Source organism: Epinephelus lanceolatus, chromosome 3 (assembly GCF_041903045.1).
Source record: "Epinephelus lanceolatus isolate andai-2023 chromosome 3, ASM4190304v1, whole genome shotgun sequence".
Taxonomy (NCBI): Eukaryota; Metazoa; Chordata; class Actinopteri; order Perciformes; family Serranidae; genus Epinephelus; species Epinephelus lanceolatus.
Genome location: NC_135736.1, coordinates 18,029,203 through 18,047,596, shown reverse-complemented (window position 1 = coordinate 18,047,596; position 18,394 = coordinate 18,029,203). Strand labels below are relative to the sequence as shown.

General features: G+C 39.9%; 1 protein-coding gene across 1 annotated transcript; it reads right to left on the bottom strand.

Moving 5' to 3' along the window:
• Positions 1-787: 787 nt before the first annotated feature.
• cxcl12b (chemokine (C-X-C motif) ligand 12b (stromal cell-derived factor 1)) lies at positions 788-17,342 on the bottom strand. The gene is made up of 4 exons (XM_033625197.2): positions 17,186-17,342; positions 14,487-14,604; positions 7,348-7,431; positions 788-4,094 (listed from the first exon to the last, which is right to left on the bottom strand). Exons 1-4 carry the CDS (start codon positions 17,250-17,252, stop codon positions 4,055-4,057), a joined length of 309 nt encoding a protein of 102 aa, XP_033481088.1. The 5' UTR covers positions 17,253-17,342; the 3' UTR covers positions 788-4,054.
• Between the last annotated feature and the right edge of the window lie 1,052 nt (positions 17,343-18,394).

Sequence of the window (18,394 nt, the reverse complement as noted above, 5' to 3'; positions counted from 1 at the left end):
ATCTTACCCGGTAAATCACCACTCATTTCAATAGTTTTCCTTCTCTGAGCTCGCACGAGGCCGCAGCATGAACATGCTCTGAAGCAGGATATCACGACAGGACGTCAGACTACCGAGCTGATCACCTGGGGCTCACACAGCTCGCTGATTGGCTAGGTGGGGAAACCCCGTGCTAGACTGCATTTGGTCATGTACAAAACATTTTTTTTCTTCTTTTCTCCATTTTAACACTTCTAAGACACTTTTAACAGTTTTTATGCATATAAATAAACTTCCGTGAATTATTTATGTATTTCAAAATAAAATGAATTATTTTACAGATTCTTAGTAACTGCTTAATGAATTGTTCATCCCATAATTAAAATGAATTACGTTACGGGAGAATTTTAACAAAACAAAAGAGAATGTCATTTCAGGACCTGGGTTACAAGTCCTGCTGTAGACAGCTTACACCCACAACGACTAACATCATCTAAAAAGCTTAGGACAGATGGTTTTCTGTAGAGGTGGAGGAAGAAGTTAAAAAGTGAACACTGGGCTTCAGTCAGGTGGGCGGAAACTCGACTCCAGTAGGATGCTCATGTTGCTCCATGTCTGCTGGACGAACAAACAGGCTGGCCACAACAACTACATAAGCTGACAGTCTAATCAGGATGTCTTTTTGTAAGCATGTTTTGAAACCCCTCTGCCCCCTATTGGTCAGAAAACACGTAACGTAGCTTTAAATCAACAAAATACACAGGTAAACACGGGTTCTGGCAGATAAAACACAGACATGTGAAGCTGATTTAATTTCATATGACTTTATTGAAAAAGGGCTTGAGTATCGTAGCTAAAATACTGCCTCTTGCTTTACAAACAGTGACAATACAGATAATAATACTCTAATACATCTCACGTATATGAAGGATATGTGTCAGAAGCTGCCTCAAAAGAAAGATTTCACATTGTCTTGGAGACCAAAGGAAAACACATGCACCCACTTTGATGGCTTTATCGACACACGAATGGCGATAAATGTGAACCTGAATGTGAATTTGGTCCCAATAATGAACACAGAAACATTCTGTAAAAGCTCTGTTTGCACCATGATGAAGGAGTCTACACTTTGTATTTGTCTGACACAGTTTAATCACATGAAATATTCTCTGCAGTGACGGTTCAGTGAGAGTGGCGCTAGCACTGCAGGGGCCACAGCACTAAACATAAAAGGAGTTAATGTCTGATTAATAAAACTAAAGACCTGTTACTACAAATGAACATAATCAGTAATGAAAGTGAGTGGTTAGTTACGTTTTACAACATGTAATGCAGTATATTTTTCCTGTTATTGAGATAATTATCACATTATATATTAAAAAGTTACACATTTTTTCTGGATGTAACTCTATAGTTAATAAACTAATGTGCATGGCTGGTGGTTTTGTGATGAATTTACACAAAGAATAAAGTCAGACTTTTATCACTGCATATCAGTGCATGTGGAAACTGGAGCATTTTTATCTTACTTAGCCACGTGTTTAAACAAATGAGTATAATAATATAAAATGAATGTGCATTAACTTCTATTACATTAATGGGAAATGAATTACACTTATATGATTATTGCACCATTAGCTGCAAATTGATATGAGTATCACCTGTGATCAGGCACTTAGCAAACAGACCATGTAAAGCAAAACAAAGACCATGGATTTGACCACAGCCAACATGACCTCCACTACGATTTGAGAGGAAAAATAAAATATGCAACAGTTGAGTGAAAGTGAAAAGAAAGCCCGTGGGGTGCTGGGAGTGTCCAGATTAAAAGCACATGTTGGGCGCTTGGATCTCGACTCAAAGGTTTTGTTCTGTTTTGGCTCCGTGGCTATTGACACATCGTCCATCAACCTCAGTAAAACTATAAAAAATCAAATCAAGTGTTCGTGGGGACGACTGGTGGGCTGAATAGTTTCCTGACTCATGTAACACAATGACAGTGGCTTTTGTTTTCAATCACTGTGTGCTGAACCTCACAGATTTTATTCAGTTCACTGTTGTTACATCTCGGATCAGTTGATATGGAAACAGGATGGACAGAACATAAAACCAGGAGGAAGATATTTGAAGTGTTGGGCTGCTATTCTTTTTATCTACACTGTAAAAAATTATTTTTAAAAAAGTCCTTAACATTGCATACTGTGTAGTAACACCATTACATACATGTGAAATATTGCATAAAACCTTAAAAATGAAGCGTAACACTGTTTCCTGCATTTTATGGACTAGCCTTCATTTAGTAGCTACCACCTACTGTACATTGCATTAGAAAAGAAGCATTTAGTAAGATTATACACAATATAAAAATAAAACAATTACATTTAAAAGACACATCTGATAATAAAGTGGCTCAAATATATATATAAAAAACGGATTAACAAAAACTTTCTTTTCGCCACCGTGAATATTCCCCATGTTCCATTTCTCACTCAGATGTTTAATGTGACAACTTATTAGCTTTTCATTCCTACCAAGGACAGGTGTTGGTATGAAAATACTGCAGTTGAATTGTTCTCTTGTCATGACATACATTTACCCACAGTCCCTTAATGAGGTGTAAAAAAAAAAAAAAAAAAAAAAGAATGATGATGATCTTCTCCTTTTTTCTGACAGTAAATGGAATATAAAGTCGTGCTTTCTGAGGTTTCACAGGTTTCTTCATGTTGCATGTTTGGTCTCAGTTAACTGATATGTTCAATAACATAAAAAAAGATGCATTGATAAGTGTTTCATTTCTTATAGTATTTATCAGTACAGTATGGCCTTGGCATAACATCAGCTTTCCATTTCATTTTCCACTTCAGACTCTTATAACAGCGCTTTAAATATTTTGTGACTGGTTAAAAAAACATAGTAGTGTTTGTATATAACACACAGGGGTCACAACATCCCATCTTAAATCTTGCATAAACATAAACAGTGGAATATAATTATGTCAATGGCTCTGACCCCTTAAACTGGATATATAGCACCACAACATCAGTGCTTGCTTCTTAGCAGTGTGTGTGAGCCTCCGTTTTGTTGCTGTTGGTGGAGCTCGAATCTTGAAGACGACTCAAGATTCTGTTCTGATATCGTCTGCCCTGATTGGTCACTACTTGTGAGGGGTTCACCCCCATTGGCCAGCCCCTGTTACTGCCCCAGGTCCTCTCAGTGATAGAGTAATGCCACTTTCACTTCTTATCAGAGAAAACTTTTACATTTAAATCTGTAACTCATAATGCTACATTCACATGGAGTCAGAGAGACAATATTTTAGCTTTGGACAGAAATTATGTCTACTGTGTCCATTGCCAGTATTCTCTGCCAGCCTCACCTAATTTAAAAAATGTAAAATAATATGCGGTATGCCGTCTACCGTCTCCCTGACTCCATGTTAACGCAGCACAAGTGGAGATATTACTGTGAAAATAACTGAATTGGGTGTATTGACCTTTGATGTTTCTAAATTAAACACTTCTTCAGTTTGCAAAACTGCACAATTTAATATACAGGACATGACCAGCCAAGAAAATCCCAATCATTATTCCTCCTGGGAGGCTGATGTAAATATTTTTTCTGATGTGACATGAAGGTGGCATTACCCACAAAGCCTTGCATGGGACAGAAAGCTTTTTGTTCCTCTCTGGCTGTGTGAAGTAAGAAAATTCTATATATGACACACAAAAGAGTTCATATGTTGCACATTCAAACACACACACAATCGCTCTTGTGCCCAGTGCTCACACACACACATATATATCTGATGTGAGAATGTGTCCCGTCATCCCAAGGTATAATTGCACTTGCTGCTACCATGGAGAGTTGGAGGTGACTGCGTGGGTGTCCAGAGGGGTCGGTGGTGGTGGTGCTGGGGACGGCACAGTTCGGCGGTGAAGTGCTGGTTCTGCAAGCAGTCCAGAGAGGTGGACGGGTACATACAGCGTGATTACATACATCCATAGCAGTGACAGGGAGGTATACAGGTTCGACCCAGGGACACCAGGCCTGACGACATACTTGTCTTCCTGTGTGTTTAGTTTTTCTTGTTATTGCGTCTTCGTGATTTCTTCACCCTGGAGAGAGATAAGAAGGATAATTTATTTATTAGCATTAAAACTGAAGATGACCATTGTTTCTTTTTTTTTGGCCAGATGGGATATTCTGTACAGGAAATTACCACCAGTAGATTCACAGTTAATCTAATGATGATTATATACAAACATTTGGATGAACAGACAGAAATGTCAAAGGAGCTGTGTATGCTATGCTATGCTATATTGTGTATGCTATATTTAGAAAAAAAATGAATATATAAATGGGCGGCACGGTGGTGTGGTGGTTAGCACTCTCGCCTCACAGCAAGAGGGTTGCCGATTCGATCCCGGGCGTGGGAGCCCTTCTGTGTGGAGTAACTCTAAATTGTCCGTAGGTGTGAATGTGAGTGTGAATGGTTGTCTGTCTCTATGTGTCAGCCCTGTGATAGTCTGGCGACCTGTCCAGGGTGTACCCTGCCTCTCGCCTAATGTCAGCTGGGATAGGCTCCAGCCCCCCCGCGACCCTCAAGAGGATGAAGCGGTTAGAAGATGGATGAATGAATGAATGAATGAATGAATGAATGAATATATAAAGCTGTAATCTTGCTGTCTTCAAAGCCACCAGACTCCTTTGACAAAAACAATAACTTTACCTCACAGAACACTGGAGTTGCTGGTTTACTGCTGCCTCGATTGTTTGGTTTATTATGTGACTTAAGTGTTTTAAAGGGTTAGTTTGGATTCACACTTCAACTGATATTGATATCTTTAAGTTAAACTAAAGTACATTTTGCTTTTGCCCTCGTCTACAGCGGTACAGTGCTTTGCTTCAGTGGCTGTACTGCTGTCTGCTTCTCAAAACTGGGAGTGTGCCGACCAATCTATTGTAGGTAATATAGGAACAATAGATAGGTGCCTCAAACAGCCCCATTACAAAAATACAAACTATCCCTTTAAGTAACCCCTCACTATGACTGGCAATTGGTGCTTCCTACACTAGTGAAATGTTGTTGGAGCATGTAATGGGGGAAGCAATAATAATTTCTTGAAAGTATGTAGGGAAAAAAGTTGGAGCATATAAGTATGATTTCTAGTAGACAGGGTTAGTATTGTGGGTCTCTTTTGATAGCTTGTTTGCAGTCATGTGACTTTTATGATGTGCGAAATTCAGATGGAGGGCAGGATGTGATAAATCCATATACTGAAAAGGAAGAGGAGCCTGACCACAAGAATCTAAAGGCAGCAGGTTTCATCAGAAAACTGAAACTAATGTTGGATGTGGTCCACACAAAACAAAGAAAAGTGAGTTTTCCCACAGCTTGACCGATTTTCCAGGTGTAGACATGATTGTTGTTACAAATGATCTCTTCCTCCAGACCTCCTAATGTTACTAATGTTACATGCCGGCAGATCAAAGCTCACAAGAGTCTAGTGGACTATAACTGTTTTGTGTGGGGTTGGGTCCATGACTGAGACAACTGCTGCCTCCTTTTTGCTTGAGTGAAACAATCTTTTATATTATATATACAGTATATAGAGCATTATACATGGATGCACCGCTGTCAGGCTAACGTTTCTAGGTAACGTTTCTAGGTAAAGTTAGCTAACTTTAGCTGTTTTCTATCCAGTAGATCAACTGTTACCAGAGGTCTGGTGAAACACTGTTACAAACTGTGTTGTGGCTAAAAAGACGGAAAGGTGTCACAGCACATTGCATCCAACTCAAAGCATGTTTAACAGAACGCTTTAATGTTTTCATTTAAAAGTAGTTGACTCTCCTCTTTACGTCCTACTATTTTTGGGACATGAGTTGCCTTTATTTTTTCTCAATTTGATCAATGGGAACAGCCATGAACAGCGCAAATCACAGGCATTTCTACAGTTTTGATAGTCTTTGCCTCCAGTTGCCTGCCCTCCATCTGGAGAGCGCACCAATGTATGACATCATCTGCAAAGAAGCTATGGAGGAGATGAAAAATGCTGTTTGTAGCAGGGACATGGGGACCTCAGGTGTTGGCAAACAGCTTTGAAAGGTGAACATCATATCGTATAAGTGTGATTTATATGTAACTATAACTGAACGTGAAAAAGGGTGATGCTGACAAAGAGCAGCCACGCTGTAAAAAAAAAAAGGTCCCTCTATGAAATAGAAGGTTTGAAATGAGAATAATTCAGGTTGCCTTTTATGTGACAGGAGACTGCGTTTCTACAGAGCCTACACACACACACACACACACACACACACACACACACACACACACACACTATGCATTCTTGGTAAATTATTTCATATCCTATGACACCTGTTGTAGCGTCGGACTGTGGTGTGAACAGGTTTAAAGTTACTCTCACTCCATTCATTCATGATCAGTGCAACCATACTGTTACTATATTGAACTCTTTAGTGCAGTTTTGGTCATTTTCACATTTTCTGCGCATAACACCTCCTTGAATAAGCTCAAAATATACTCTCTCTACAGCATGTGCTGTGGTACATGCCGGCTTCAGTGACCTGCAATAACTCCCAGGATAAGAGTTCACCTCTGAGCACTTATGTATTCGCAGAGGTCCTTTCCTAACACAGTAAACAATATCTCGTTAACCCTCGGAAATTACTTTATTATTTGTTTTTACATTGTGCCTGAAGTGTTTATGGTGTTTCAAGAAGCAGACGTGCAGCCTGGTGATAATCACCACCAGACATATTTGAAACTTTTTTTTTTTTTTTTACGAGGAATGCAAAGATTTTAACTGCATAGCTCATTAAAAAACTGAACGAGCTGCTGCAGTTTTTACTATGAATGGTTTTTACCCACAATGCTGCAACCCAACCGGGAGAACTCTGTTGCTGAGGTGCAATTAGTGATAATAATTATGTGGAAAATGCTTCTTAGGATTAAAAATTCATGTTAAAAATACAACGAACACACGATTTGGTGCATTAATTGTGAGTGAGTTGAGAGGGTAAAAATGATTATCATTTGATTCCTCTGAAGTCACAGAAATGAGCCTTTTATGAGAGAAAAGGAAGTGGACACACCAGTGACAGATTTATCACTATTCTTTCTTGATGCTAATAATTTCACAGATAATAACTCAGCTGCTTACATCAACCATGTCACTGGTTTCAGAGATTAACTGTCAGCAGGAAACTGAGAAATGGCCATTTGCCACAGTGGTTTATTTCTTCTTTGTGGGCTCTAAACTCAGCAGAGAGGAGAGCTGTATTTCATTTCAGCCTGTCAGCGAAGCTTGTGTCTGCACAGCGAGGGCGAGGAGGGTTTTTTCTTACTTGTTAATGGCGTTCTTTAAGTACTGCTGCAGCCACTTGGTCTCCGGGTTGATGCAGACTTCCCTGTTGTTCTTCAGCTTGGCACTGTGGGAGAAAAAAAGAATTTGAGGGATTAGATGCCACACATTGAGCATTTCTTACAGTGTTTTGCACGTGAAGCAGGAGCAGCAGACAGGGAGAGGACGCAAGGCATTTTCATCTAATCCAAACTCACATTTAATAAATTAGGTTCAAGGACGTTTGCTGGAGAATATTTTCACCTCGGGGCTTCTTTTGTAGCCGAGCATCCGGTGATGGTGTACAGTGCAGAGATTATATCTATTTCATTAGCTGTGTGGTCAGCCAAAGTGTAACAAGACCGCTCAGTAACCTCAAGGAAACTTGACTGGCATTTTAATTAACACAGACCCTCACAGGACATCAGTCAAGTTCCTTTTTAGGCATCTTCTCCTGAGGACCACACAGGTGGCTGTGCATGGTATTAGACCAGTCATCAAATGTGTACATAAAGTGTATTATTATTATTACAGTACTGTATATTTTAAATTACTACAGACTATTTTCCAAAGCAGAGGGGTTTGAAGTCTGACACTGTTGGGCGCCCTCAGACAAAATTGCTGTTCCCATAATGCTTTGGGATGGAGAGATTTAAACAGAAAGTAAACATGCTGTGGAGCCAGTTGTGGGCTACAAATTTTATTTTCAGTCTGTATTTATTTAGATTTTAGCAATTTGGCGTAATTAAAAATATGCCGAATTAACTATTACCTGTTCTTGTTTTCAATGTGCGTGTTCTGTTTATTTGACAAAGTTATGACTCCGAGCATAGGTGTAGCTTTTTTGGGGGGATACAGGGGACACATCCATCAATATTTAAAACATTCAATTTGCCCTTGACAGAGTATGAATTTTGACAAGAGTAGTGGTGCAAAGTTTTTTCAAGCACCTTAACGCCTTTCACCTCACGCAGTATCTTTGCCTCATACGATGTCTCTGCCTCTGCGTACCACAGTTTGAGAATCTCTGTAAGCTGATTCCCCAACTTCCAGAGAGCCAACAGTTTCCATTCATGTCGGAACCCCATCAATCATCTCATAGAGACTTGGAACTTACTTGTTGTTAGCAATAATCCATCACAACCTTGAATCTTTCCAAAGTTACATTATGACCTCCTTTGATAGTCCAAACTCAAACTGTTTAAATGAACTGTGATTAACCCTTTCAAACCTCCAGCAACATCACTTTTCTTGTGCTGCTTTTAGATGCCTTTTGCAAGTATTTATACCTTTGAACCCTGAGCAAATTGGTCTGATTTCTTTTTAAATGATGGGAAAAAAGGCAATTAGCAACTTGGTAAGAAATGTCCCACAAACTGCAAAAAAGTAAATACATAAATTTGGAAAATTATTTTAAAAAAATAGGGGGAAAAAAGAAGACACCTAGGGATTTTACTGTATTTTTAATTATTATTTATTTTTTTATTTTTTTTTAAATTACAAAATAATTATCATTCTTAAGCACTCTTTCCAGGTCATTTCTTTGTTTGTTGACTTTATACTTTTTATTATTTCTTTTTTTTTTTGCTAATTTTTTGGGGGTAATTTCTTCTTTCGTTGCTCATTGCTTTCTTCCCATGTTTTTAAAAGAAATCAAGCCAATTTGCTCAGGGTTAAACACAATCTAATTCAAAATGTAAACACCAAAACAAAAAGCAAGCTGTAAGCGTTATACTGTGACCACCATTATCTCTTGCATTTAAATGGTTGCTGCTCAGTAGTGTCAAATGTTTGAGCGTCTTTGAACGCACCAGCATAAAGAATAGTTTCTGCTCACAACTGCCAGACCAAGCATCAGTAAACACACATTTGACTTTAAATGAAGGTGACAATTTCTTCACTTTGACGAAGTACTTTGGTCAAGCAAGTTTCCACTCTCACACAGTAATGAAATTAATGGAAAATAATGGCTTCTTACAACGTGAGAAATTTGCTAAAAAGCCACTGTAGCCTATAATTTGGATAATGGCAGGCAGAAATGTACAATACAGGCAATTTGCAGTTATTAAACCTGAACACACAAACCGCTGGTATGACCTTTTAAATCTAAATGTACCATATGTAACATTTATAATTCTTGTAAGCACTATAAAGATGGCATATATTTGGGAGGTGATATTGTTTAAGTTGAAGAGATAATGCTCTAAAAATATCTTTAACATAAGCTCTTTATGGCCAGTAAATCACTTTAATATTATTTATTTTTTATGAAAGCCAACCTGAACAAAAGCTCACCTAAATCTCCAAAAGCCTAGAACATCTTCCAACACATCCCAGTTAAAACCAGAGGATTACTACTTCTAACAAACTGTCACCTTAACGTCAAAATTAAGAGCATCACACTGGTGCTGCTTCATTTAACATCAGCTTATCTGCTTTATTTAAACCAAAAAAGGAACGCAGCTTCCTTTGTTAGAGCATATCATAACATAAAATAAAACTTGCTCTATTTAAGGTTCGACTCGTGTTGAATAAATCAAAAGACCTCGATGTTGAAATGAGCACAATATGTCAGGATGATATCTGATACAGTTTATGAAGGCTGAGCTCAGAAACACCTCAGTTAAGCCCTAAAAACCTCTGCACATCCTACAACACATCCCAGCTGAACACCGGAGGATTACTGCACATAACAGGCTGTCACCCTCCGGTTGGCGGTGAAAAATCGCAGCTCTCTGTTTCCACTCAGGGACAGCTGGAGGGGAGGCTCGCATCGCTGATCACAGTGGGCCACGTGGCTTGTAAAGCTGTCTCTACGTTGCACACAAAACATCCCAACTCGTAGGCTGATGAAGTTTGTAGGGGAAAGCATTTTGGTCAGGCTGGTTTAAAAGTCATGAGTAATCTTGGCTCCTAAAATGAGGTTATGTTTCACATTGTTGCAGACATTATTATGACACCAGGCAGGCCTGTTATTTCTTCTGAGGTGGTTGAAGCGTGTTTAACCTCTTTCTTCATCAAAGAGAAGGGTCTTTAACATGTTTCAGGCCAAAGACCCCTCAGCTCAGAGAAAAACAAAGCAGGGACCCACTATTACATTGATTGTGTAAAACTGAGTTGCACTTGAGATCATTCTTTGAATATTTTTGGGTCTTTTCTCATTTGCCTGTCCCTTCTCAGTCAGCAGTAGTTTTATCGTCGATGGTTTCTGAAGTTGATGGTTTGTCTGACTCTCCAGCTCGAAAAGTTACAAAACGATTAGCCAGTGTTTCAACTGTTAGCTAAGTAGTTCACCTTGCTGTTATGGCAACACATTCTCACTCCGACCTTGTCACGTATTGATGTTTTGGTCATGGACTTTCCACGTCCACATACGACATGCAAGGTACCCTGGGTGCGTTGGTTGTTGACGTTCTGGGACACTGTGTCAAGTTCTCTTCTTTCAAGATACACTTTTCTTTTCTCAGGAAATTTAACGAATGTGAATTGAAACAAATGTGGTTGGGTTTAGGAAAAAAGAACAGGGTTTGGCTTTAGAATCTTACGGGACGCGAACACTGCTCTCTCCGGTGAACGTAAGCATTTGTTGGACCCATCCACCTCCTCTTCCACTTGCCCCTCTTGAACGTTCGCTGCCTTAACTTTTGTCCTTTTCCTGAAGCTGCTGGGTGCTGTTAAACTATAACTGCAACTGGCTGTGTATCATGCCAATGTTAAAGGAGACCTTTTTTCATTGGTTTGTGACACCACAAGTCACCGCCCAAGTGCCGGATTTTGACGACTTCGGAGTGAGACCTGGCTCGTTATGGAAAAGTGCCACACAATGACTTAGTGTTAGTGATTACACAAAGATTCATGAGTAACAGTAAGCATATCATTAATGTTGTGTACTGTAAATTAAATGTAATAGACTGATTTATCCTTGCCCAACGCTCATTCAAAAACTTTTCTATCATTATTGAATTGATTTGAGGTTTTGGTTTGGTTTCCACAGTATAAGGATAGAATCCTGTAAATTCTTGTATTTTACATTTTTATTCATAATTGTATAATTGCATTTCTGTGTGATTGTGATTTGTGGCAAATGTATCTGTTTTTGCTGCCTATTTTGTCTATTTGGTTTTTGCATGTTCTACTTTGATATGAATAAGTGGCTAAAAATAAGTGCAAATCATTTGTTGCTCCTTATAATTTATTACTGGGTTAAGAATAAATATTGTCATATATGTGCTTTTTTAAACTATTTTTAAATGTGCAACTATACACAAAAAAAACTTGAAAATCTGAATGTCCAAAATTTGGATTTCGTGACTCAGATGTCAAGCAGTTGTGTTTACAGATCAGCTGGATCTCATTTGTAGTATAAGAGTGAAGCAGAAGCTGCAGAGATTTATGATCAACACTTCTACGGTCACGCAGAGTGCTTGTTCCTGCGTGTGATGTCCGGCCTGTTGAAAGAGAGCTGAGCCAAATATTTAGGAGGGGATTTGTTCAGTTATCAGACAAACTGCTGGGAGGGTGTCAGATCTGTTGGGGGGGCAGGCGGCGGGGTCTCATCCCCCCCTCCAAACATGTGGATCTCACACCTCGGTGGCAAAAGATCGTGTATGAGAGTTAACAACTGAAGAGGTGTCTCGCCTCACTGTTCCTCTTTCTCTTCCCTCCATCTCTCCATCACACTGCCCTGCAAATTAAACACATTGCTCTGCACCTCCTCACTGCTCCCTGATCACTGTTTTCTGATTCAGTTTGAACCCCCACCCTTTGCTACACCTTTAACATGCCACCTCCCCTATTCCTCACTCCATTAAGGTGCACACACGCAAGCCAACGAGCAAATGGCCTGAAACTTAAAAGAGCAGTTCAGGAGCATCAATCCAAGCATCAGCTTTAAATCCCTCAGACTAACATGCGAGTCAGGAGGCCAAACAGCTCAGTAACTGGATCTGTGTTTGCTTTTCCTCCAGGGATGTCACCCTCTTCCCCTTCTTCCCCTCCTCTCTTATTTTATTAGGGGCGTCCCGGCTCATCCGCTCAGCCGCTCTCTGCTGTTTTGATGTGTCTCCCTTCATCCTGTTTATCTGTCTGCTTGTCTGGGTGACCAACTGAGAGTTGAAACCCTAATTGACTTGGCTGGAATTTGAGGGCCGGAGTTCCACAAGCAGCAGGTAGTAATTACTTCACAGCAAGTTAATACCAACAGCATGCTGGGATGAGGGCGCACGGTGGGACACTGGGCGGAGGAGGAGGGGGGGTAGAGGGTGTAGTGTTACTGGATTTCTTTCATCTGCCTCAATAGAGATATAGGAGCAACTCCGCAGGCTCCTTGTCTCAGTGACTTCTTGACTCCTCTGGCAGTTTTCTGGAGGGAGGTTAGAGGGAGTTTGTGTCCTGGCTGGAGCGCTGTGTGTCCTCTCTGACCTTTTGCCATTCGCTCACCCCTTAACAGTCATTACACCCCCGCCCTTCCTGGCAGAAGCCCCACAGCCTTTTAGCCTTTTGGCTGTGAAGCTTCTGCCGCCCCGTTTTCTATAGCGGACAAATGAATGAGGCTTTTTAGTTAATGTGTTCCAGATTAGTGACATTATGCTCGATGTTGCTGGGCAGTTTGAGGCGGGAAATAAAAATAAAAAGTGGTAAGGGACACAGGGGGTCAGAAGAAATACAAAGGTAATCACTCTGACCTTTAATTATTGCTTCCTTTGCAAAACATAAACGGCCCCCTCGAGCTCCGGCCGTTACCGCTTTCCTCTCTCTGAGAGGATCATGTTGTTTTAAACTCAGGCCTCTCATTAGGGAAAGAATAGAAGGATATTAACACCACTCTTCACACATCCACCCTCAATCTATCCACACTGTTTTAGTTGAGTAGTGTATGATTCCCTTTATATTTAACATACTAAATAATGGTGAAAATCAGGGAAATTAAGTTATAAAAAAAGTTATCACATAAAAAAGATAAAGAAGCACCAGGACTATAAAAAGGACTAATATCATGTGACACAGACCTCAAAATTGAATCTAAAAAGAAGAAGAATCTAATATAAATCAAGGATGACTGTTTTTTCATTGCCTTAAATTAGAAGAAAATAAATGAGTGTGGTATTTTAGGAGGCAGGGGCTAAAAAATGGTCATTAGCTCAGGTAGACTGGGATAAATGTGACTGGAAATATGTCCTTATTTTAAAGCAGGATTGAACACAAGCAAAATTGAGTAAGAGAATTGTGCCATAGTGTTTCATTAGCAGATGATCAGTTTTGATGTCTCACTTATTTCATTGCATTTCCACATGAAACTGTTGATTATTAATACTTGCTGCCCAATAGGCCCAAGACTATGATGGTATTATTTAATTAAAGTAGAAATAATTTAATTTCCATTTACTTCAAATTTAATGATATTTCTATGGATGAAGGATTTCTGTTGCAGACATGTGAATAATTCCTCCATCTGTCCCTTTAGTGTTCATTTAAACTTTTTTTAAGGTCCATTATCTAGGCCTAATACATCTCCAGTCTTTGCTTAAGACTCTCTGCACCCAAATTAATTAAAATGATTCATTTTCTCTTCATATCACTTTGAAGACGTTCAGGGTGGGAGGTCACACACACACACAGCAAAGACATAAAATATGATGACATCAGACTGATTCCAGCTGCACTGCTGTAATCAGTAAAAAATGTTTTGTATCACCAAGGTGGGATTATTGTCAGATATTGTGACATTACTTCTCGTTTTGGTGGATGAATTAAACTCAACAGCCGATTATCACACATGACGCATTCAGGTACAGTATGTAATGATGGGAACATCATGTCCAGGTGAGCACTGTGCATGGTCCCAGTCAGGATCAGCCACAAGTCATGAGCAAGCAAACTAGTTTATACATACGCACAATACTTAAAAGCCCCTTAAAAATGATTTGTCACCGATTTGGAACAGTTGCTTGAACCCTTGGTTTACGGAGAGCTGGCATGATTTTTGCAGCGCAATGTTTTGGCACAACACACCAACAACTGAGAAAATTAACTTAAAGAGCTACGCAAGTGACAGAACCTTTCAAACAATCAGCACACATTCACATCAGGAAATTCATTTTCTACAAGTTAATCACCACAGTGATGTTACACTCATTCACTTACATGACTTGGAAGGGGCAGTTGGGCGTGTGGAGGAACTTGAGCTCTTTGATGGAGCGCTGCGGAACCGTGTTGAGGGTGGAACGACACCAGCACCGCTCTACCAGACTGATGGGCTTTGCTGCAAACACACAAGGAAAATAACAAATTAGCATTAATATGAGAAAAAGTGATAAAACTGCAAGACAAGAAACTGCACAGTCAAACCAAACAGGCAACTGAGCATTGTGGAAATAAGGTGTAATTTCAGCTCACCGGCTCACTTACAGACATGGAACAGAGCTCAAGAGCAATTTTATGACTCCTTTGTTTTTTTTTTCTCCCAGACAACTTAAACGTTTCATTGTACACAGGGTCAAGGGATCGTTTTAGATCATATGAGGATTAAAATATTTACATCGACTCAAATTAAAAATCCAAAGTCCGACACAGTAGCTTCTACTTCATTTCAGTTGTGATTAAAAGCATCACTTCCCTCAATAGACTAATTAAAAGCGTGTTTAATCTACTGTAACGAGCCTTTACAAAGCATGGGACCGTGTGAGTTTACCTGCTATTGCTCTGAACAACATGTTCATTAAAAAGAGATTAGCCCTTGGACCAGTCACACTCTCTCACACGCACACATACACACAGAATTTTAGCTTTTCACTCCCAGAGCATTCAGCCTTGCCACTCTAATGGAGAAGGGTCCTCCACATTCAGTTTCCAATATTTGCCCCTTTATGTAAGACCACTCTGCAGCTCAGGCGACATCAACAGCCTCTGAGGAAATCACCTCAAGTACATTCTTAAAATGATTACAAATCACCCCTGGGCCTCCACGGAGGCTTGTGGGGGCCCAGGGGTCCACAGATGCTCAAGAATAACTCCAAGTGCATGCAGTTACAAACTGATTGTAGTTTGGAGCTTAATTTGCCCTTTTGAGTTTGCAGATCCCAAAGAAATGATGGTGGTTGTAAAAATGTCTATGAAAAGATGAAGAGAAACACCCTGCAATAAAACTTTCAATTATAAAACTTTCCCAAAGGCCTTGATGCTATGGATGCTTTGCTTTATTGATTACATACAAATGGTCTAAAAGAAAATCTGCCTCATTCTGGCTGCAGTCAAGAAACTGTTAGAGAAGTTCACAGAGCAGATGTTCATTTTGCAACAACTTTGTATCAGCCATTTCCTGGCTAAATAAACACAAATAAACAAAATCATGTGCACCAGGTGTAAATAACAGACCTTTGTTCTGCTGCTCAACATATTCCCATTGACATGCATGCTTATCATGCAGCACCAAATGTGCTGCCACAAATGGCTAAATCCTCAGTAATATCAGCCTAATGATTCACACCTCTTCAGGGCCTTTTCTCATGCAAACTAAGGGATCATTATGCAGCACCGGGGCAAGAGGCGAGCATCCACCGCTATCACCGCCGCATTGTTTATCCCTAATTAGAAACTAATTAAAAGAAAGCAAAGTGAAAAGACAAATACACACATTTAGACCTAACTCTTTAATATGCAATCAGGGGTCTAACTGTGGGCCGAAACAACAAGTTTAGCATAACGCAGGCCGGGTGACTTAACACCCTGGTTGTCTCCCACCAAGGTTAACATGAGGGAGATTAATGTGGGGTCACTGCAGAAGCTGCACTCGTGCTGTGGTACGTGAAGGCTTTTAGTCTATAATACTGGAACATTTGCAAATTTATTGCTTATTTCAAAAAACAGCAACCACATGAGTCCCCTTAAATGTTACAAAAAGCTGCATTAGTGATGTAAATTCCTGATTATAGTCCATATATTATAAAATGTAACATATGTTCCACCAATCAAGGACAGCTATTTTCATTATTGGTGAATCTGCTAATTTTTCTCTTAGTTAATCATTTTGGCCTGTAAAATATCAAAATTCACAATTACCCAGAGCCCCAGCTGTTATTTTCAAGTTGCATGTTTTCTGTCCAAACAGTCCAAAATCCAAAGATATTCAACTTGAGAAAGACAGAGAACTGAGAAAAACTAAGAGAACCAGCAAAAATTCAGTGTTTTTTTTGGCACTTTCCCTTAAAAATGACTTAACCAATCAGTTGAATCTCCACTTAGTTGAAAAATATTTTTTAGGGGGATTGAGTAATCAGTTAATTGTCTAATAGTTTCAACTCTTCAGTTATTATTTATTCAATATAGACAAATGGTGGTGGAGGAATCACTGGAATACGCTGTAGTTATTATTGTTCCATGTCTCAAAAAAACATGAAATGTAAAGAATCAAAATCAAAGAGGGGTATCAAAGAGCTGAAGCCACAAGTCCAACAAGAAAAAGGTATCGTTCTTGTATACAACAAATGAAACTCATCAACCATTAAACAAAAATCAATATTAATGTGAAAAAAACCTGACAGTGAACCAGCAACACTGACACAAGCTTTAATAATGACAAAAAAGTTAAAATGTATGAATTTTCCTGTAGATTTAAGACATTCATCTGATTTTCTAATATAAACTGAATCTATTTTTTTTAAAGTTCATTCACAGACAAGATTAAAATAATCCAAACTACAAAAGTATCGGCATCCAGATATCTCCATCCTAAAACATCTCAAGTACCACATTCCTTCAAGCAAACCCCTCAAACATGATCAAACCAACAATCTCTGCATCACTACAAACTGCCCTACAGTCTCCCGACCCTCTCCTGGACTCACCGTTGGAGGTTGGTACATGTGTGGCCACGGCCAGCAGAGCCATCAGTGCCAGCAGTTTGACATCCATGGTGGTGGGCTAACAGGCTGCAGGAGGGCTGAACTCTCTCTGCTACAATCCAGGGCGCAACTGTGACCGCCAGCTCTGCTCTGCACTGTGTTAAATCTTCAGATGGGAGGGCGAGAGAGTGAGGAGGAAGGGTGGGAGGAAGGGAGGGTGGGAGGAAGGGAGAGGGAGTCCCACTTTCTCAGGAGGGAGGGGGGTCCCGGCATGAGGGGAGAGGAGAGGAGGGGAGAGGGAAGGAGCAGCAGCGAGTCAGTAGAGACTTCCTCGATTGTAAATGTGTTGGCTGGGAATCAAGGAGAAAGTCTGAAGGGGAAATCTCTCTCTTTCTGTCCTCACTGGTTTCTCTCCATCTTCCTGCTCTCGTGTTTCTCACTCCAAGTGTTGCTCTTTTGTCTATTTTGTCACCTTTGTCGTCCTTTTTTTTTCTTTCTTTCCATCCTTCTTGCCACCTGCCACACACACACACACACACACACACACACACACACACACACACAGACTGAGTCCTCAGACAGTTTTCAGAGCCAGGGCTCCCTGCTGTTGCACTAATATTGTATAATTCAGCTGACTGTTGTGTTATTGTTTACAGGGACACAGACCACTCTCTCTCTCTCTCTCTCTCTCTCTCTCTCTCTCTCTCTCTCCCTCCTTCTGTCTTTCTCCTGTCTGACTGCGTCTCTCTTTCTCTTTTTGCCCCACTTGTTGACTCCCTGTCGTCTGGCTCGGCTCCCATCCATGACGCCTGGTTCATGTCTTCACTGGGCTCCTCTGGATTTCATGTCAGTTTCACTGTCGCTCTGCGATGAAACTATGAAAGGACTGTTTATACTTGCCAGTTGCACCATTAAAATGAAAATGGGAGAAGCTGTGTTGAATAAAAATGAGAATCATCACTGTGGATTCATTATATAAACTAATTGTGGATGACTTATGTGACTCCGCGTGCCAAGATGCTTAAAACATAATTTGGAGAGGAAGCTTCTGCTGTCGTTTGCCAAATACTGACTGGAAATGAGCACCAAATGCTGTTTAATTTCTCCCCAGCTTCAAAGGACATATTTCAAATCAAATTAAAAAGGATGATGAAGAAAAGCATTTTGTAGTTTTTTTAAACAAGTAGAATAAATGAAATAATTGGAAACTTG

Excerpts from the sequence above, each read along its gene's own strand:
- cxcl12b (XM_033625197.2), bottom strand. The coding sequence starts at position 17,252 with ATGGATGTCAAACTGCTGGCACTGATGGCTCTGCTGGCCGTGGCCACA. Across the intron at positions 14,605-17,185 it reads ACATGTACCAACCTCCAACG|CAAAGCCCATCAGTCTGGTA; the intron begins GTGAGTCCAGGA and ends GTGTGTTTGCAG. Across the intron at positions 4,095-7,347 it reads TTAAAGAACGCCATTAACAA|GGTGAAGAAATCACGAAGAC; the intron begins GTAAGAAAAAAC and ends ATCTCTCTCCAG.